Source organism: Plectropomus leopardus, chromosome 15 (assembly GCF_008729295.1).
Source record: "Plectropomus leopardus isolate mb chromosome 15, YSFRI_Pleo_2.0, whole genome shotgun sequence".
NCBI lineage: Eukaryota > Metazoa > Chordata > Actinopteri > Perciformes > Serranidae > Plectropomus > Plectropomus leopardus.
In genome coordinates this window covers 15842481-15864552 of record NC_056477.1, presented here as the reverse complement: position 1 = coordinate 15864552, position 22072 = coordinate 15842481, and the positions used below count along the sequence as shown (strand labels likewise).

The 22072-nt window shown below is 43.0% G+C and overlaps 1 protein-coding gene across 3 annotated transcripts in view; it reads left to right on the top strand.

Annotated features, from left to right (window-relative positions):
• slit1a (slit homolog 1a (Drosophila)) overlaps positions 1 to 22072 on the top strand; it is a 121543-nt gene that overhangs the window by 74094 nt on the left and 25377 nt on the right. For 2 of the 3 annotated variants that reach the window (XM_042501674.1, XM_042501675.1), the window contains 11 exons: positions 2114 to 2185; positions 3291 to 3362; positions 4566 to 4637; positions 5444 to 5607; positions 11158 to 11305; positions 15343 to 15414; positions 18517 to 18588; positions 18690 to 18761; positions 19001 to 19144; positions 20554 to 20717; positions 21730 to 21753. In XM_042501674.1, the coding sequence (XP_042357608.1) occupies positions 2114 to 2185; positions 3291 to 3362; positions 4566 to 4637; positions 5444 to 5607; positions 11158 to 11305; positions 15343 to 15414; positions 18517 to 18588; positions 18690 to 18761; positions 19001 to 19144; positions 20554 to 20717; positions 21730 to 21753 (1076 nt within the window). The remainder of the gene's footprint in view (positions 1 to 2113; positions 2186 to 3290; positions 3363 to 4565; positions 4638 to 5443; positions 5608 to 11157; positions 11306 to 15342; positions 15415 to 18516; positions 18589 to 18689; positions 18762 to 19000; positions 19145 to 20553; positions 20718 to 21729; positions 21754 to 22072) is intronic. The other variant, XM_042501676.1, reaches the window with a different exon arrangement.

The following is a 22072-nucleotide window of genomic DNA, read 5'->3' as shown; positions in this document are numbered from 1 at the left end:
AACTGAATATACCACGGACTCCCATTTACATACAGCTGTGCATACAGTAGTCTGATTAACTCGCCCTAACATGGTGTTTATCATATCAAAATATGAAAAAGTGGAACGGCTGGTGCCACTTTGCTTTTGCATTTTGGTTCTTAGCATCAAAACAGGATTTTGTTTTTTTAAGTTTTGTCTTGGTTGCAGACTTGTTGGACTGTTTGAACATAGCATCCCTCTTTTATTTCTTCAACCCAAGGTTGGTGTTACAATATTTGCGCATATCCCAAACCCTGTTGATATCCAAGTCTTTCATGTTTAATAGTAGGTGTTTCTCTTCTTCTGACCAGACATGTGGGCTTTTTTTTAGGGCATGTATCTCTACTCCAGCCTTGCTGGTTGGCGAGTTGGTTTGTGTACAACATATCAATGACAACACACAGAGCTGACTGTAAACAAGCAAGAAGTCATGTGTCATAAACTGCGGTGAAAACCCAAGCATGTCCAAACAATGCTATTAAAACCCAAATTATACTGGTATATTTGGAAAAAGGCCTAATCAGGAAAATTCAAACTGAGTGCTGTTTGACACGACCTGTATTAAATTCAGAGTATTGTTGTGTTATATGAGTGTGCATGTAAACATAGTCAGTGTACTGTTATGTTTGTATATTCACCCGTTGGTGATTTCTTGCTATTTTATTGTACACTTTTATAGGGAAAAAAAAGATGAGAAAAAATAAATATTATGGCTAAAGTGAACTGTGCATGTTCAAGCAAAATGCCTCATTTTATTTTGGTAAAAGTTCCAACAGTTGCCTTGGATTTAATATATTCAAAACAACAAAAAAGCAAACACACAAATTCCATTTTTTAATTGTGGTGTACTTGGCATGCAGAGCACAGTTTTAATGTCTGCTGCACCATAAAGGCACAACCACCCATTCATTAGATAGATTGCACAACATAAAGGCTGTGGTGTGTTTTGCTCCCTCCTCTTTTGTGTCCCGTTTAAACAACGTATGTGCAATATTCATTCCAAGGAATACTGATGATGACCCGATGGGGACGCTCTGTGAGACTGATGAGTCTTGGGAACTCATTTTACCATTACCCCATGGGGTTTTATATGCGTGGATACTTGTGTGAGTCATGGGAATGCGTACTGTGGTGTATATTAACATTTAAAAAGTAGAAGTCATTAGAGTCTCGTGCAGATCAGTTGTATAGTTTTATAGATTGTGGTGTTGTGCTTCAGCTTTTCTATGGGCGACTATAAGTACTCTGTTTACGTCTGTCCGAGCTGTGGGAGTTCTTCGTGTGTGCGTGTGTTTCAAGACAGGAGCGTCTTTGGCAGCGCCCAGTTTCTCTGTGTTGTGTGTGTGCAGGAGAGGGGCAGAGCCTCTCTGAATGAGGTTAGCTCACCATTTAAACGACAGACAAAAGACTGCTAATTAAAACTATGGCTACTTGTGTTTCACTCACTCTCCTTCCCTCCTCTCCTCTCTGACCCTCCCCTCTCTCACTCTCTTACTTTCCACACACATGCACTTTTCAAATGCCTAATTTGTACCCACCGTTAAACCCTGGACACACACACAGCCAAACAGTAAAAGATAATGTTCTTTGTGCCACAGCGTCTTAATGAATCCACCCCACAGGATCAGATCGGACCCCTCATTGGTCGCTGCCCTGCTGCCCGTTTGTTCGGTCTGTGTGCAGGCAGTGAGTTGGGCACCTCACACCACAGCATGGTCAAGCCACAGAGAACAAATTACAGCATGAATGAACACTGAATAATACAGCCACTATGAAATAACCACTCCATTGTGAGTAGAGTTCTCCATGCAGTACCGCACCTCAGGGTTTTGGCATACATTGGAGAGGGCTTTCTGTTCTGCACCGATGAGTGTGGTAAAAGAGGGAGTGACTGAATAGAGTGTGAATTCTGTTGGTTGAAAAGAATGCTTTAAGCACTGGAAGTCAAACATTTACATAGGAAATTGTGTTAGTATTGCTTAAAAAATGGCTGTATAGCACCTTGTTAAAGACCACACAGTCTGTCGAACCAAACCAAGCCATCCTCAAGGATAAGTTATAGGTTACTAATGCCTACTAATTGTCTTTACAGAGATCTGAGTGAGAACTTCATCCAGTCCATCCCCAGAAAAGCATTCAGAGGAGCTACGGACATCAAAAACCTGTGAGTACTTTTTCCAGCAGCAGTCAATCTACTTGCCCTCCAACTAATGATTACTTTCATTTGTTGATTATTAATAGGTCTACAGAATGCCAGCAAATAGCAAAAAAATGTCAATCACAGTTCACAGACCAAATTATGACTTTAAATGTATTGTTTTGTTTGGTAATTTAAAAGCCAACGTTTGTGATGAGTCACACAGTGTCAGAGAAACACTGATCTCTAACGTGAAACTGCTTTATTCAGTGTCTTTACTGGTTTTAATCAACTGGTGCATTTGTTTGAGAGGAAGAGACCTGTGTGGGTAATTCAGCTCCTAGTAAAAACCTCCGAAACAATAACCACTGAAGGAATCCTAACCAGGAGTTTATGCTTTGCGTATGGAAAGAAATTACAGCTGATAAGAATTTGGTCTTCTTCTAGATGCCACTAAATCCTACACAATGATCCTTTAAAAGATTAATTGATTCTCAAACTAAATAGAGATGAATTTTCTCTGTACAACTAATCGCTTTATTGGCTTTTTGCTCTTGATGTACTGCTAGTTGATAACTCCATGGGATTAGTGATAATAAATCAGTGAAGAATGAAGCAAGATAATCCAGACTGAAGCAAATCCCACTGAAAGCTACTGGAAGTGAACCTCAGAATAGTGCGCTCCGTTCACTATAGTCCCAGCATGTTAACATATTTTTTCTCCTTCATGCGTGAGTTAATGGCCGTCTGTAAGAGTAAAACATCATGTGCGTATTGGTGTGTGTGCATGTTCAGTAGATTTACTCTGATTGCGTAGACTAACTACTTCACACACAAGCAACTCCCCAAAGATGGCTTGTAGCAACTGTGATTTACATCTTCGCCAGATTACACACTGACACACGGAGACATGGGTTTATGAGGTTGCAGATAAATTATCAGCGAAGCCTCCCTTTGCTTCTCTTCTTTGGGGTTACATGAGCTGAGATGACTAAACCAGTATCGATTTACTATAGTCCATCAGTGTACTACTTACTGTATCAATGATTACAACTGCCCCACAGGGAGAGAAAAAGATTGTGTGTGTGTCCTGTGTAACAAAGCCTCACTATCTCTCCTGTGTGCTCTGCAGTCAGCTGGATAAAAACCACATTGGCTGCATTGAGGACGGAGCCTTCAGAGCTCTGAGAGGCTTGGAAGTACTGTAAGTATCTGAAGTGGTGCTATTCATTTAGTCCCACCTTATATCATGCCATTAGTTAAATAAAGACATTGTTTTTCCCTGCTCATAATCATAACTAATACACACACATAGCACAAACCTTTGATTAGTACGGCCTTGGTTATTATGCCAAAATACCCCCAGTGGGCCTCATGAGGGGGCCTATATCATGGAGACCAAGCACCATTAACTCATTGTTCCACACAGTTGACAGCAGCACCCCCCCCTCCCCACATCACATTAACACCCCACCCACTCCTCCACCTCCATTTACACCCCATCCAGCCCTGGGCGGGCCATCTGACAAGAGACTTCCAACCATCTTGATCAAAAATCCCATTCAAGTGAGCGTTCCACCCCGGGTGCAGCGGTGACCATGTTGTGCAGTTTTTTAAACATTCAATTAATCATCCCTTGTCAAAAATCATAATCACAAGCCTCTGTTAGAGCTCTCCACCTGAAACAATGAAGACTATCAGTGCCGGTCGGGGGACAAAAGCACTTTGACAGCCTTGTTATTTTTATGGTGAAAGAGTGTGTTGTTCAAGTGTGTTTGTGTTTTTTTTTTAGGGGGTGGGGAGACAAAAGCCATTAACTGCTTTCATGACATGGATGGATTGCAGATGTAGTGATAGGTTTGTCATAATGGTGAAAGAGGGGTTGGGGGGGGTTGTTTTGGTGGGGTGTGTCCATAGGTTTTTATGGGGGAGGAGGACAGGTTGTGTTAAAAGGGGGAGCAGCTTGAAATATGGTCGAGGGTTATTAGGCTGATTGAAATGACCTGATTCTCTCTTTGCAGCTGATGCCCAAGGTTCGACCTTGTGTGTGTGTGTGTGTGTGTGTGTGTGTGTGTGTGTGTGTGTGTGTGTGTGTATTGCGTGTTTCTGGAACTACAAGTTGGGGCGCTTGCGATATTGCTTTGTGCATGCATTTGTGTATATTTGCATGCACGACTGTACATGTGCGTGGGAGGTGCGAGGGCTTCCCATCTGCGTGGAATGAGGTGTTATATTCCCAGTGGGATGCCACAAAGAGAGACAGAGGGAGAAGAGAAGAGAGAGGGGGGTTGATTTAAAAAGATGCAACGGAAACAGGACAACCGCAGCAAAACTCTTTTTGAAGTATAAATATAAAAATTTCTGCTCTGCACTGCAGATGTGACTTTGTTTGCTCTTTTTATTTCAGAACGCTGAACAACAACAACATCAGCAGCATCCCCGTCTCCAGCTTCAACCACATGCCCAAGCTGCGAACCTTGTAAGTCACACCTTTCCCACCACAATGCTCTCTACCTCCCTGGAGCGGAAATAAAACTATATTTCCCATGTATGCAGACATGGTGGAAAGAGAGTTCAGCACTTTCTATCCCGTACGATCTCAATGGGAGTAGATAGTCTCATTCCAGGCAGTGTTGGGGGGCAGCCATAACCACAGAGCACCACAGAGGGGTCTGTAGCAATGCCAGGGGCCATTATCTCCTCCATCTAAACACACACACAACAACTGGCCCAGATAAACGAAAATAACTCCAGAAGTCCATTGTGTATTGTGCATTGTATGTAATTACTAAATCTGAAATTATGTACAAATTAAAACAATTATGCCTGCTGAAACTCTCAGAGCCGTGACTCCACTGCTCTTGTGGTGGCTCTTTGGGCTTCACTCCTGGTGGGGTTATACTAAATAGCTTTTTCTGTATGTGTGTGCACTATGTGTCTGTGTGCACATGGGTTTGCAAGTTAGCGTACGTGCTCCAGAGGTCCACCGCACCACAGTGAGAGTTATTCTGGACAGGCACAGCATTCCAGGAATGCCGTGTTTGGAGCATTGGGTTTAGAAAAGTCCTCTTTAGTGTTCCTCCTTTTTTCGAATGTGCCATTTACAATCATCCATGTAGCGTATCATTTAGTGTGTTTTGCCGCAGGGATTGGATATGATTCATTCTCAGAAAGAATAGACACTTTTGTGTCTATATGTGTCCATTGTTGGTGGTATTTTAGATAGCAAAGAAAGGCCGAAAAGAGTTTTTTAATGCATTTAATTGTTTATCTTTTTTTTTACAGCCGGCTCCATTCCAACAATCTGAACTGTGACTGTCACCTGGCGTGGTTGGCTCAGTGGCTCAGACAGAGGCCTACAATTGGTCTATTCACACAATGTACCGCCCCCTCTGAGCTCAGAGGACTCAATGTGGCGGAGGTACAGAAACATGAATTCAGCTGCTCAGGTAAGACTTTAGATTTTGCTCTGTTTAATACAAATATTCGATGAATATATGTCGTGCACCAGAAATATATATATATATATATATATATATATATATATATATATATAAAACAAAAGCCAGAGACTGTGTCATATTAAGTTGCCATGAGCTGTAAATACACCACAAACAGAAGAGATAAGATATGATTATCACAGAGCTTTACGGGGCAAAGCCTGTTCTCATCCCTGCTGCTGCATTACGTCCACTGAAACCTGTACCAAGTACTGTACTGTGAAAGTCAAGAGCGCTCAATCTGAAGGAAAAAAAAAATGGGGACCAAAATGTCCCCAGAAGTACAATGCACAGCACACTGACTAGCAAAAATAAATAAACTGCTCGACTTGAAACAATCTCAGCTGACCAAGGGGTCTCCAACTGATGATTCAAATCTCTGACTTCCAAGAAGCAGCTCTAGTTACGACACGTGTCTTAGCCAACAAGTTGCACCTGAACACACCGCAAAGACTACAGCCAGCGGCCAACTAACTTGTATGTTTTGCGCCTGTATGAGAGGAAATATTTCAATAGCAGCAGGTGGCAGTAGTCTATATCCTTCAGTCAGAAAGGGAAATCAAAAGGTTGGATTCAAGATGCTACTTAATGCATTAATGACACAACTCAATGTTAAACGAACAAAGAATATTTACCATGCGCTTACAATAAAATGCAAAATGCAAACATTAGCATATCGTTTTAAACTGTCCTACCAAATGATACCTTTGTTTCAATCTCTTGACTTACTGTTTGTTTGCTTTCTTCTCTTCCATTTCTCTGCTCTTGCACTGACCTTAACTACCGACAGAATGACAATTCACAGATAGACTCTGCCATCTCTGCCGCCCATTTAACATGCAAAATTTGCCGGAAAAAAAGTCAACAAGGGCCCACTAGTGCCAACGACGCGGGACACTGCAAAAACTAAAAAAAACTTGTGTCCAGCTGGTCAACATACAACAGTGGCTGTTGGCTTGGTGTTTCAGGGCCCTCATACCACAACAACACTGCATTCATATTGTGCATTGTTTCTCTAGTCATTTCCATGTTCAGTGGATAGTGAAGCTAGTTTAACAGCATCTCAAAAAAGGATGAAAGGGCAGTCTTTTTGCCAGTACTTTGATCAAATTATTCATGCCAAAACCTCCCTGTACTGCCTAGCAGTTATTCTCCTCCCACCATTCCCGCTGTGTTTTTGTGTCAGTGTATTCACCTGGCAGCCACCTGACAGTTCCTCTGCCCCCGGGCAACCTCACGGCTCTCCTCTGGCCCTTTCATGTGTCTCCAGCTTTCAGGAGCTGGCAAGGAAATGCCATGACATATATATAAAACACACAGCTGGAGCAAAAGCTGCCCCCACTGACTGTGGTAGCCCTCACTTCTCTGTTGTCATTATGCATGGCCTCTCGACTCCTCGCACACAGATTATTTGGCTTTTAACTTTCTCTTTTGCTGTGTCTGTGTGTGTTTGTGTGTGTGTGAGAGAGAGCGAGAGACAGAGAGAAAGAGAGCGAGAGCACGTGTGATATGTGATGGGGGTTATCATATCAGGACAATGGAAAAACAGCATGAGAACCTCCACTCCCTACAAGGCCATCTCACTTTCAACACCAGCTGCGAGGAGTGTTTGCATCTACGTTTGTCCCCCTCTCACTCTCTCTCTCTCTCTCTCTCTCTCTCTCTCTCTCTCTCTCTCTCCATGGGTTGTGATTTTTACACAGCCATACGGCGTGACAGCACAGATCATTAACTATTCATCGCCCAGGGAAAGAGACTCAAAGCGTGGGAGTGTAACGATTCCAGATAGGAAAGGGGAGCGGTGGGTGTCAGGAAAAACTTTGGAGTCTGGTAGGATGCAGATACAGAAAGTTGATGTTTTGCATGAAGGGGCATTGCAGCTCATGTAGCATGCTGATATTAGCTTCTATCAAGTGAGAAATTAATTTTTTTTACTGAAGAAAGTTGCAGTAGATGGATCTGAGTTTTAATGATCACTTTTTGAGCAAGAAAAACAGGATGAAAACAACATGTACTGTGTATTTCTGCCTCTCTGTGCATAAATACACACAAACATGTGCACACACCAGTTTCTTCTTGAGTGGATGAGTGACCAGAAGTTGAACTCCCAGTGAAGGACTCATTAGGGGCTTGCTTGCTGGCACACACATACACACAGATATATGTATTTCCGATGTTCACTGTGTGTTTGTGCGTGTTTGTGTTGTGACCAGGCCAGGCCACCTGCGGGGGATTTGGGGCGGGGTGGCGCTGAGTTGGAAGAGAAGAAGAGGGAAAATGTTGTTGTGAGACGCAGGAGAAGGAAAATGGGGTACAGTGTGTTAGTAGCTGTTGCAAATTATGATGAAACTCTGCAACGCTCTCGGCATCATGACTCACCGACTATCAGTCCCAGTATTTGGCTGGAAAGCAACACAATATTGCAAATTTTTGTCAGTAATGAGCAAAATAACACATTTACTGCTTCACTATAGAGGAATATTAGAATACTTTTTCCAGGCAGTTGTTTCTCATCAACCAAATAAGCACATTAAAGTTTAACAATCCTAAATCTAGGGCTTGTTATTTTCAGAATTTAAAGCAAAAAATGTTCACAGAATATCTATACTTTTAGATTTTAAAAAGTGCTAAATCCATGTGAAAACTGGATTTTTCAAATAAAATTTGCAGAGCAATCACTTTTACTTTTATTTTTTAATTACTTAGAGGAGCTCTGGTGTATGAACGGCAGCTCATTTGCGTTTCCTCTTGATTTTTCCTTCACCTTCTGTAATCAGATGCAGTTTCCTAACTTTTCTCACCATAAAATGATTGTGACCAGCAGGAAACACAAGTTTTTACTGCCAAAAAAACCCATCAAATCTGGGTGAAAATCTGCATCTCCTGGAGAAAATCAGGGACAAATATCACAGTCAATCCATTCTCATCCTAATTACTCATAATCCTCTGACTCTAGTTTAGATTAAATTGACTTTAGTTTGAACGGCCTCTGCTGTGATTTTATTGAGCAAAACATTTACATGTAAACCCTCTTGATCATTTGCGGGAGAGGTAACTAAAAGTTGCTTGTGCCAATTTAAAGTACCATGACATAAAATTAATGACTATTGCAGCAAATTACTGCTCCCAGGGAGTAATAAACGAAGTAAAAATATTGTGTTTGAAAGGAGCAATGAGTAATGAATTGCTCGAGGGCTGGAATAAAATACAACTCCTGTAGTAGGAAGCAAGAAATTAGTGTATGAAGAGGGAAAAGGAGGGAGAAAACTGGTGAACCTGACTGTTGTGCTAAAAGAGAATTTGAAGAAAGAAACAAATGGGAAGAAGCCAGTGGTAACATTTTGAAATGATGAAAGAAATGAGGTGGAGTGAGGTTAAATGTACAGACTTGCGAGCAAATGGACAGGAGGTAATGGGTTGTAGTGACAGTCATTGGCAGAGATATGGAAGTGGAGAGGCTGAAAATGAGGATGCTAAGAGGAGTGAGACAGAGCAGCTGGAGGAGGGGAGAGTGATAGAAAGGTGGGAGCAAATAAAACGAGTGAAATGGGACGGGAATAGAGTGGTTGAGGCAACGGATGGGAAGGAGATAATGGGGAGAACAGCTCCAGGAGGAACAGGGGACGAGCATACATCAAACAGCTTCACCTCAAGTATACCTGTCAGAGAGCTGTCATTGTTAAGGCCGCTCCAGCTGTGCTCTGCACTCTCCCTGATCCCAGGCCTGTCAAATATGCCATGTTAGATCAGAAGGGAGTTCTTCTCTGCCCTACACCTGATCCCAGATCTGTCAAACCTCTGCCATCTTGGATCACAGGCCCTCAGATCACGTGGGGTTGAGTGGCTGTGCGAGTGTTGATTCACGCTCTTGATGCTATTTGTTGTGTTTACGTGATTCTCAGATCTGTCACAGCATCTCGTCCCTTTAGGTAATTGATTATGATTGGCCGGATACATGCAGTCTGACCTTAAACATTGGTTTGTGCAGTGGGTCCCAACTGGTGGGTTGCGGGCCAAAAGTGGGTTATGGGTCCATTCTAAATGGACCGCAGGTGACTTCCAAACATGTCAACTTTGTAAAAAACACACTTAAATTTCTGGCACAGGGTTTTTATTTTGAAGTACCATTTCCTCCTGTTCAGATACTATTTTATTGCATTGTTCTTGGTATTATAAACATGTTTCTTTGCAGTGTCTTTATGTCACAGATCTTGAAGCAATAATATGCATTTTTTTGGAGTTGCTGTGCAATTTATTCACTAAGTTTTAAATTTGAACTTTATTCTTGCAATATTTTTATTTTATTGTGTTCTAAGCTGACGTGTTGTACACATTTTGTGAAATAAAATTTGATATGTGGTAATTTATCGCATGTGTGGACCTTGAACTAATGACTACAAAATCTGGACCCTATGGGTAGACCAGTTGGAAACCACTGGCTTAGTGGTTAATGGTCCAAGAGCCAGTCATTTCATGGGGAAGCGTAATGTTTGGCAGCAATCTTTCTGTCTGTTTTAGGGAGTGGAGTTTTGAGTTTTCTCTGTCACTGACTTTCACCATCACTCACTCTGTCTTCCTCTCCCTGACTCTATCCCCACTTCACTCTCTCCCTCCAACATTTTACACACAAGCCGAGCGATAGATGGGGAGGTAATCAAATATTCATGGTTTGAAACTCGGATTAGTAATGCTGTGTAAATGAGGCCATTTAAAAGTCTGTTTTATTCATTTTATCTGGGTTAGGCTTACATACACACACCACACACACCAAACACGCCGTTGCAAGCGCCCGCTTTTCACCATATCGTTGACAGTGCCGCAGCTATTTGAACAGGTATCTAGAGACAGTGTGATGGGTTGTGTGCTCTGTATGCAAATTGAAAAGTTGAAGTGTTTTAGAACAAATGGAAGTGAAGAGGTGGGGGGTTGTAAAGCTGAATGTGCAGAATGGCATCAATTCCACCCAGAGAACGCAGACTCAGGAGGAAAATTTGTGGTGAGATCAATGGATGTTATTGGGAGGCCTTCAATTGCTGCTCTGACTCTATTATTCATGCCTTTCTTCTCCTCTCGATATACCGTGGTGCTCCTTTGATAGATAACCTAGTTTCTTGCCCATTGATTCTCAAGGATGTACGGCTTTACAATAAAGTCAAAAGGAGGATGTTTCATTTCTTTTTCTCAATGTCAAAACATCCCTGGGAATGTGTGTTCATTTGCAATTCAGTTTATAAAGCACAAAGGGTCGATGACATGAACAGGAGCGGAAGAGTCTGAGCTCTGCATGAGTGCTGGAGCGATTCCATGTCAGCATACAAATCCTCTAGTAAACAATCTCACCCTGTAATACTGCTGATAGTCATGCTGCTCTTGCTAAAACCCATCAAATCCACCTGTGCTCGCACACCTGTAGGAGCTGCATACTCCTCTCTTCTCATTACTTTTTCCTCTTGTTCTCTCTTTCATGTACTCATCTCTCTCTTCCGCTTCTCTTTTCAGGTCACCAAGAGTCTTCCAGCCCTCAGCCATGCAGTATCGGTGGAGGCTCCTGTCCCGCCATGTGTACCTGCAGCAACAACATCGTGGACTGCAGAGGGAAAGGTCTCACCGCCATCCCAGCCAACCTGCCCGACACCATGGCGGAGATGTAAGCACAATATCTGTTTTCTGCAGTAAACGTTGGCACCCACACACTCTTAGAAATGAAGGCATTACTGGGTTCTTACGCTTTACCTCGCCTTTCTGTTCTAAATAGAACTATTTATTAAGTATCCACCTGGAACCCTTTCAGAGGGTGCTGCCCAGAACCCCCCAAAGCACCCCTCTTCTACCAACATGGAGCACGCTCTGTTTCAGGTTTTGCACCTAATTAAAATTGAATTCCAAAAAAAGTGGCTCTCAAAAACAAAAAAAAAATATCACTGATCTGTCTGGGGGAATGCACAGACATCCACAGCTGCATGGCTTTTTGAAGCATGGCAGTGCAGGGCATTTGTCTGAGTGTACGCATTAAAGATGCGTCTCTGCATGTATCTGTGTATGTTCATGCAGAGATTTAACAAGGCTGAGAGAACTTAAACATGCATGTTTTATGTACACATGCTGTTCTCGCTTGCTTTTCTCGCCATGCATCACCTGGCAGGGAGACATCCATCCATTTGCTGTACACTGAGACACATGCAGATGTAGAGCAGACTCAAGACTGAGGCTGCATGCTCTTATCGGCTCAGATGGCTGTGAACCGCATGCAAGCGCTTTGCTAACATCCCTCCCTCAGTTTATCAGTCCTCCAACATCTGTCTGAGAATTAACTGTTTACGGCCCACATGCTATCAGCCTACCATAATTCCTAGGAATGCACGGCTAGACTTTTCAAGGTAGTGCTTTTACTCTCTTTATCAGAGCGTTAATGCCCTCGGCAGAAGTCAGCATGAACTGGTACAGCAACACCGTGATTTATGCATGGTGAAAAAAAAGGGAGGATGAAGGGAGAAAGCCAGCGGTCGAATTGCATGTTCTACGAAGGAGCATGTGAGGAGGACACAGCAAGTTTCTAGGTCTCCTCCTCCCCGTGGGGTCTGTTTATAAATACCCAGTTATATGGAAGTCACAGATCCCATGTTCCCCAACAACCCTGACCCATTTCTAGTGCAGTCAGTGATGTGCTCAATTTCCTAATTTGGACGCACACTTCTGTGTGTTCCTGTCTGATTGAATGACCACCCAAGAATTTTAAAAAATATTTTAAATTATTTAAAGGTCTTCAGACATCATCCTTTGTATTGACTTTTGAGATGTAAAGAATTGAGCTTCACCCTTCCCTCTTAGTTTTTGACATGTTTTATAGTTTGTAGACCTCTTCGGCATGCCCTCTAAGTGTAATGTTCCACAAGTGGAATATCTCATAGAGACTGATGTGATCTATGATCCCAATAACCAGCGAGCGGCAGAAACGGGAGAAAAGGGAAAGATAGCTCTACCATGCACAGGTTTTATAGACCGTAGATTCTCTCTGCACAGCAGATGAGTAAAGACATTTTAAAAGTCTCCATGCCCTTCACATCTAATTGGTGCTTAACCGCGTCCTGCTAATAAACTCTACTATGTTCTGATTCATCATTTACAAGATCAGGGTGAAACGCTGGCTTATATCATGCGCATTCCTCCTGTCCTGCCCATCAGAGCTTTACCTTACAGGTTATATTCCCACAACACTCTCTCTCCTCCTTTTTTGATTTTTTTCCTCCTCCACATTTCTCTCTGTCTCCCCTGGCTTGCCAGAGCACCATGGGCGGGTTCGAGGAGGCAGATCAGTGCTGAAGGAATAAAAAGAGGATGGGGGGTGGGGGTCGGGGGGGGGTCTCCGCTCAGTAATTTGGTGCAGCAGGTTTGATCTGTGCTTGAAGTTCATTATAAAATCAGTTTCAATTACAGCAAGGCGGGCTGCTGGGTATCAAGGCCAGCCTAATGCCTTGTTAATGAGGCACTCGGAAACTCACATACACACACAAACACACACATGCTGCTCTCATTATGTACAAATCGGAGAACTGCAACCTCCCTGCCCTGCTCTCCCCTAATGAATGCCAGTGTTGTGTTTATGGCTGTGGGGATGTGAGCTGGTTTCTGTACTCCTCTCTCTTGTGAGACTAGGCCCAGTTAGCCTAAACACTACCACAACAGATTATTATGCACCTCTCTGTCTGCAGTGACTGAACTCTGCCATAAAAATTCTCCCCCCTCTGACTTTCATCTGCTGCTGCAGTCCTGCCATCCATTTCTGACTTACGCACGCACTGGGTGAATACCCAAAGGCGTAATGTGTTTCCCCTTAATGAAAACCATGCTCAGACCCTAATGAAAAGGATGAGGACCATTGATTGAGCTGACACAAACACCAGCTCACACACACAGACAAGCACACATACAAATGTTCTGCTTGACAAATTGGATGGGAACCATTGATTGTCCGCCTGAAGGCGACTCCGAGAGATTGTTTCTTTCTTCTTTGACGATTGGACAAAGCAGCTCCTTTGCTGATTGGAAGGATTAAGTTGCTTGCACATATCGATCCGCTAGGAACGACAACGCGAAGGCTGAAAATTTGTCAGACAGCATTGTGTGCCCTTGTCTGGCTCTGAGGGTTTTGTTATATGCTGACACACACTGGAGCACCATGGCATGTAGGCGCTGAGACACATGCAAACAGCATGTACAGTGCCAGACTGGTTTTGACCAGTCAGACAGACTGGTTGATGAGAGAAGGCGCTAAAGCCACTTGGCCCGGCACTCTGCCACATGGTGAGGGCAGAGGAACCACAGCGCTGTCACTCCGCTGTAAATCCATGGACACATTGGGACAGGCAGACAAAAACAGACAGAGAGAGCGTGCACACCGCAGGAATCTGTGGTCTGGAATCGCTGCTATCCTAAGAATGTCAATTACGCTCCTATATCGCTCCATAAATGTAGGCCACTCTTTTGAAGGGGGAAGATTGCTCATTGAAAAATTTGGAACCTCAAAACTGCTAAGTGGCTGTGGCAAATGTCTAACAAAACATTTACCCCCCGTGAATAGACATAAACATAGCGATGCAGGAGGCCTAAGAGGCATGTAATAAATCTGAAATGTCTCTAATGGAATAATTAAATTATGTGGAAATGGTCCTGAGCCAAGAAATCACATACTTAAGAGAATGATGGTTAAATCCATCAACAAGTTCTCTTTGCCAAGGAGTTTTGTAGATTTTTTGTGGTGACAAAAAGCATTTTAATAATCTTTAGATTCCATCGTACTCACTGGACTATCACACCTCGCACAGGCCCGTGCCTCCCGTTCTGCAGCCAGTTCCTCTGCATGGTAGGACAAACAGACAGGCCCACAGCTGGCTCCCTCCGGGCCCTGCTAAGCCTTGTTAAGGACAGTTTTAAAAGCTGTGAAGTGACCTGCAGATAAACAGCCCTCTGCCAGATACACTAGGGAATTGGTCTGGGACTGAGCTGGGTCCTAAGTAGCAGTCGGCACTGAAACACACGGACATGCATGCCCACTCTAATGGAGTTTAGAGATGTCTGGCTCCCCGGGACCATCTGAGACTGATTAGAGTTTGTAACTGTTCTCTTTTAAATGACCAAGTGAATGTTTGCATGTTTATTTCATTTTTGTCAGTTACTTTTACAATAAGATTTTGTTAAACTTTGCCATAGCAACTCTCAGGCTCAGAGGGGAAAGTAAACTCAGAGAAGTCATATTTCACCAGGGTTTCAGCAGACACTTTGCAGACACCGAGAGGATGAAGACAAATTTCAGAACAAGTGAGATCATTATTGATTTCAGGATCTCACATGAGAACATAAGTGCTGGGAACTGTAAGAAGAAGAAGAATTACTACTTTTAGTCAAAGGCCTTAACACCCTAACTCAAACAGAGACGGAGCCTTTTCCCCACTCCTTTTCCACAGCACTTTAGTATTCAGACTGTTTATTGGTTCTGAGGATGTTATGACTCCAACATGCCTGGACCGATTACAGCTGGGGAATAGATCTCCGCTAATATAATCAGGCCAATCACCAAGGGTCAGAGGTAATGGGAGGATTACTCAACAATGTAACCATGGAGAAGTCTATTGTTTGGTTAACTGATGATATCTCCTCATCTCTTCTCTTTTCTCCTCTTTTCTCCAGACGTCTGGAGCAGAATGGGATTAAGTCTGTTCCTCCTGGAGCCTTCTCTCCCTACAAGAAGCTGCGTAGGATGTAAGTACAGCAGTACACTCACCTCATGGCTAAATAATACAGATGAGAACAAGAAGTTGAGGGCTGGAAAAAGAAGCGACAATCACCAGTCTTCTCATTCCACTCCTAAGGAGCATGAAGTATTTATTTTGTCTGTGCCTAAAGAACATATTCGTGTTCTCAGACTTGGGGTGGCATGGAAAGCAAGCACTCAGATGCTACATGAACATAATAACAGTTCTCATCTTTCATTGCTGTGCACTGGTATTCCCCTGGCTAGTGTTGTGTCCAGTCTGTGTGTGTGTGTGTGTGTGTGTGTGTGTGTGTGTGTGTGTGTGTGTGTGTGTGTGTGTGTGTGTGTGTGTGTGTGTGTGTTGTGCCTGCGTGGGCAAACTGTAAACTGTGGCTGGGATGATTATGAGGGGATGGAGAGTGTGCTGGAATGAGGGTTGAGGCTTCGCTCTCTCTGGGAGCGAACAGTGACAGGATGGCAGCTGACACTGTCTGGTCATGCAGCCAGCACACACCAGTCGGCCAAACCCATAACTCCCAACACCACCAGGCTTGACCGACATAGCAGCAGGGCGACGGAGGAAGTGGAAGGTCAGGGAGTTTCTCTGCCCTTCTTAAAGGATTCCTCTCTGTTTTATCATCCAACTGCAGCAACAGTCAAAAGTTCGAATGAGGTTAATACAGAGCAGCTGAGCTGAAGCAACTGTTTTCTTATTGTATCTCCAAATACCAAATTCATATTTATTTATGTAAAAATATATGTATGTTTATATATATTTTTCATCATTATATGGTGACAAAAAAATTATGAACTATGTGGACTCTGACAGGTCAGATTTCTGTTTGAAGCAAACCCTTAATCTGAATTAAGTGTTTTATTGTTGCAAAAAAAAGGGTCATTACTTTTTATTGAGTTTGGGATAAACTTTTGTGGTTTTCAAAGTTTATGTAGAAACCAGACCCAATGGCAGTTTGACAGATTCAACAGATCCAAATATTATCACTCTGTATTTTGAGGCTTAGTAGACTCGGTGCTGGATCATTGATAATAAAAAAGTAAAGACTAGGACAGTGCTCAGATTGGACTTTTTAATATTGGCATGCAGATGTTTCTGGAAAGAAAGCCATTGTACTGGTTGGGTCACCTATAATTAACCCCACCTGTGTATATTTGTTTTGAAATTGCCAGAACACACACTGAAGAAAGGTAACTTTCCAAAATGCCCTCGTGGAAATATTAAAAACTCAATTTGGAGTGCTGTCCTAGCATTTAGTTTTTGAAAATGATCCAAAAAGTTATGACTTTAGTACACAATTAAAAAAAATCAAAACAAAACTGATATGATAGCAGTTTCACGAATTTCAAAGTGGTGTATGCGACTTTGGAGAAAGATAGTTGATTGATAAGTCTCATTTCCAAGTCCTCAAATAGCAACAAAGTAATCTGACCAATCCCCAAACCCAAAGTGTTGTTATTTGACAACCTGTGCATGAGACTCAACAATCAACTATCCTTCTCTAGAGTCACATACAGACCTTTAACATATAAAAACACTGACAAACTGTACTCCACATAACAGAAACTACACTGAGCAGTTGCTTTGTTATTGTAACACCCCTGACTCTCCTGAAGGTTACAGAAAATTCAGTGATCTTTTACATAAAAGCCATTTTTTGCCTCTTCACGTACAAATAAAATTGGAATTGAGGACTCAATCGAGCAAGAAAAACAAAAGTGAGAATGTGTTGCTCTCTTTCATCTGGTTTTCCAAACAGACATAACCGGCTACTGTTGGTGCTGCTGCTGATTCTGCATTTAGCAACAACAATGCATGGCCGCATGTCTGTGTTGACCCTCAGCACCTCTGTTGATTCAGCTGGCTGTGTGCCCTCTCTGGCCCGGCCTGTCCAACACCCTCAGTACACACTGTGGTAGACAGCATCGATACATCATGATGAATACGCTCACTCTCCTGGGTAGGGCGCTGCGGATGTTCATGTGTGCATTTTATATTAAGTGGTAGGTTGTTCTGGCAAGTTATGGATATAAAACAGTTTAATATTTGCTTGTGAAGTGACATTAGATAAGTTAAAGATATATATAGGCCTTTGTCTGTGTGTGTGTGTGTGTGTGTGTGTGTATGGATTTGTTTATTTGTGAAGGTATGTGGCGAGTTCCTCTCTTGACCCTGCGCGTCCTCTTCTCCCAGTAAATGCTAACCACACACATTCTCTTTCACCTTGTCCCAGTTTGGATGACCTACACATGACCCGCTCCTTAAGAAGGGGATGCAGCAACAGCCCTCACACACCGACACATACACAAACACACCAGTGTCTGAATTTACAGACACACACCAGTGCAGATGCTGGCTCCTTCACAGCGTTTTCATTTCCAGGAAACCTCAGTCCTTTGCAAGAAGACAAATGGATACTTATTTAACTGTTACCCCCAAATGAGAAAATATCCCTCTTTTTCACCACATGATGATTTTCCTTCAAAGGTATCCAGTCGACCGGAGTTCAGTGCACATACTCCATTAACTCTCTCTCTCCATCTGTCTTTCTCTCTTTCTGTCCCACTGTTCCTCATTTACCATTGCATTTACTCACACACATACACACAGACACATAAACACATAGACACACAGGCTTAGTGGTTATCCTGTGGGGAGAGGCCTGTGGATCCTATTAACAACAGCTATGTTCAGAGGCAGTCTACTGTATTTCGCTTTGGATTTCGGCACTGCACCCCATTTTTATTCACACACACTCACCATGATACAACACAGGGCCGCTTGATAGACCACAAATAACACAAGTAAATGTTTTGATTGGCTATGAGACTCCAGCCCGCTCCATTTCAACAAATCCCTAGAAGGGGCGCACCATCAAATATGGGAAAGAGCTGGAACTCGTCTTCATGCAGCTCACACTACATTTGCTTCCTCCTTGCTTTCCAGTGACAAGCAGTGCCCTTCACATCCACCCCACCTTTCTTTGAGAGTGACACCCACGTAACAAACGGGTCAAACCTCCCACAGGGAAAGGACCTCTTTCCAAAAACCCTAATTTCCTCAACTAATTGTCTGGCCTTTTTCTTCAACGCAGAGACCTGAGCAACAACCAGATCTCAGAGATAGCTCCTGATGCCTTCCAGGGCCTGCGCTCCCTCAACTCCCTGTAAGTGGCCCTGTGCCGAGTTCATGTGTGTCTATGTGCATAAATATCCACCCCGTTGTCATTTCCCGTGTCTTAAGCAAGTGTGTGTTGTGATTTCCCAGCGTGCTGTATGGAAATAAGATCACTGACCTGCCCAAGGGGGTGTTTGACGGCCTCTACGCCCTGCAACTGCTGTAAGCAGAACACACACGCACTCTGCTGATACACTGCAGATGCATTCTGAATACCAGGCATCCTTTACTCCCACTCAGTAAAGGAGTCATAACCTTCAAATAAACTTTGTACCTGTGCATACTTTTCTAGATGGAATGCATAATGAATGAATACATAAAGAAACTCTGACAGGCTGCTTCCCTCCCTCCCTTTCTCCTTCCCTCCTTCTTTGTTTCCCATTTCTTCCCCCTTCTCTCAGGTTGCTGAATGCCAATAAGATTCACTGCGTTCGTGCCAACGCCTTCCAGGACCTGCAGAATCTCTCACTGCTATCGCTCTACGACAACAAGATCCAAACCCTTGCCAAGGGCACCTTCACTTCGCTACGAGCTATACAGACCCTGTAAGTCAAACACGCACACATGAACATGCTGCCGTACACGCTCTGACACATACTGAACCGTCACCATAAAACATGAGCCAACACAGGAGTTGTTTACTCGCAGGTCTGTGTAATAACACAGGAATGGAATCATGAAGTGGAGAGGGGAGTAAATCCATCATCTTCACAAACACGCGGACACACACGCACACAGCTTCTGCGGCCAGATCCAGATCAAAAGCAGCACACACCACACCCACGCTTTCCACCACCGTTACTCAGACAGCACCAATTCGGTCTAAACGAATGTCTCCTTTCTTTTCTGTTCCGATAAACAAGGAGAACCACATGCTGTTATCGATACAGACCCCACACCGTGGCGCCTGCATGTCTGAAACACTCTGCAGGACATTGTCATCCAATATGCAAATCTAACACATTTAAGACACCTGTTGAAGATGATGGATAGCTGCCCCTTGGCTCACATATACACATACACAAAGAGGGCACCGGGTTAAAGGGTCTCAGTCTAAAACAAGCCTCTTGTTTTGCCTGCATTCTGGAGAAGAGGTAAAAATACACGTAGAGCATCCCCCTGATACATAATTTGGATGGCAGCACAAAGTCTTTAAACTGAAGTGATGTTTTAGAGATATTGACTCCATTTTATGGTTATTTTAGATGCTGTAGTTTGGACTGCTTTCTATTGATACATAGTGCATTATACTGAGAGGTGTTTATAATCTATTGTCTGCTTGATTTCTTTCAAAAACATTGGGGGAAGACAATGAGCAATGCAAGATATTACCCCAAAATTACAAGAAAATTACCTAAAAATTAGAAAAAACAACTACAAACAATGAAATGACCTGAAAAAAAGTGTTGAAAATTGAATACATCTGACATATTCTGTAACATATTTTGAATATATAATTCTAATAATCATAAATATAGTCTCTGGACTTTTTTTTATTTCCTGTCTCTGTCTGTCTGCCTGTCTCTTTCTCCTTTCTTTAACATTCATTTTCAGGTTCTTTTCTTGTCATTTTATACCAGTTTCTTGTAATTTGCTCATTGCCTCTTTTTCCCATGCACCTTACAAGAATTTAAGAGAATTAAACCTATTTGCTCCATTATCAAAGGTTCAAATTTCCTTAAATGTCAAATTATTCCTTTAACTTGATGAACTCATGTCATTATGACATGGTTTAACCTAAAGTTAATAAACAATAATGTAAAGGCATTTCCTTATGTTTCAATGGTTCCAAATGGAGGTCTGTCCCTGATGTCTAAATAATGGCTTGTAATGTTTCCCTCTTGGTCTTTATCTCATCAGTTTTCATATATGTGCTTCATTCTAATTCTCTGTCCTTTTGTCTACCTCTCTTACCTTTCCTCTTTCTTTTAAATCCTCCCTCTGTGTTCTCCAGTCACCTGGCTCAGAACCCCTTTATTTGTGACTGTAACTTGAAGTGGCTGGCAGACTACCTACGCTCCAACCCCATTGAGACCAGCGGTGCCCGCTGTGCCAGCCCTCGTCGACTGGCAAACAAACGTATTGGACAGATCAAGAGCAAGAAATTCCGGTGCTCTGGTAGGCCACTGGCTCTGTGTTGCTGTCTGCGAATGTCTCTCTGGCTCTGTGTATCTCTCCAACAGGCTTTGTTGTTTTTAATTCCACTTGTCTCTCACTGCTTTTCTCTTACCGTCTCTCTTTCTCTCCGCCGGGAGTGGCTATTATCTCTGCATTGTTCCCTCTTTTTCATACCACATTTAATGAGCGATCATTCCTGGCAAAAGGTTTTATTCAGCCTATCATTTGCTGTGCCGGTGCTCCTCAATCAATATCTCCCCAGATGAACTTGGGGCCAAGGAGAGAGGGATCGTTCGCTGTTTCTCCATTTCCCCTCCATAACGCCACATTGTGAGTCTGGTTTCAAACCGCAGTGGGCTGAGATCACTAGTCGTGGCTGGTATAAGGGTTAGAGTTTCATTATGTGCCCACCATTCCTCTGCCCTCTGCCAATCTTAGCCTCTATCTCCCCCTGCCCGCTCATCACTCTCTCTGCCTACCAGGCTCAGGTTTCCTCCACATCCCTTTACTCCTCCTCTGCACTGCACTAGCCGGGCTGCACTCTCCACTCCCTCCACCCTCTGCCCACTATTGTGTTTATGCACTGTGCTCTGCTGTCTGGCACTCTCCACTGCTGAGGTTTCACACTTCTTCATAGCCTCATTTGTTTGGCCTGACCTGCTGAAGAAGGGACTCTGTGTGTTTTTCTCTTTCTTTTCTTTCTTTTCCCCCTTTTTTTTGGGTCTTTTTCCTTCTTTTTTCTTTCTTTCTCATTCACCGACTCTCTCTTTCCCTCATGTCACTCTTCCTTAGCAACGGCCAAATATTTACCACCTTTTCACATTGTTCATCCACATTGCCATACACAGAGACAGTCCCAGGCTTCTCTGTTTAAATGTCATATACCTTGATTCATGTGTCGTCATATATAAGCTTTACTATATATGACTGTTCTGAAGCATAGCGACACCACAGCTATGCAGATCAGACTGGTCTCACTGACATCCGTCCCTCTTTCTTTTCTCCATCACAGCCAAAGAGCAGTACTTCATCCCAGGTGAGTGCTTGTAAATGTTCACACCTATCATTTGTCTCCCTCTTTTCTTTAATTATCCACCCGCAGCCATGTAGCGGCATCACTTTTTCCATTACTTACTGTTCATTTGAGCAAAACTCTCCCACAGGTTAAAGGATCATTTTAGTTTATTAGAACTTGGGTCTCATTTTTGTAAGTTTGCCATCATTCCTGTCGGTAATAACAACTTTTTATTTATCAAGTTAATTCCTGAGAACTGGGAACATGGTGACGTTGCTAAAAATAAGACTGACGGGGGAAAAAAGCCAACAGATTAGACAAACTTATGTGGAAAAGAAAA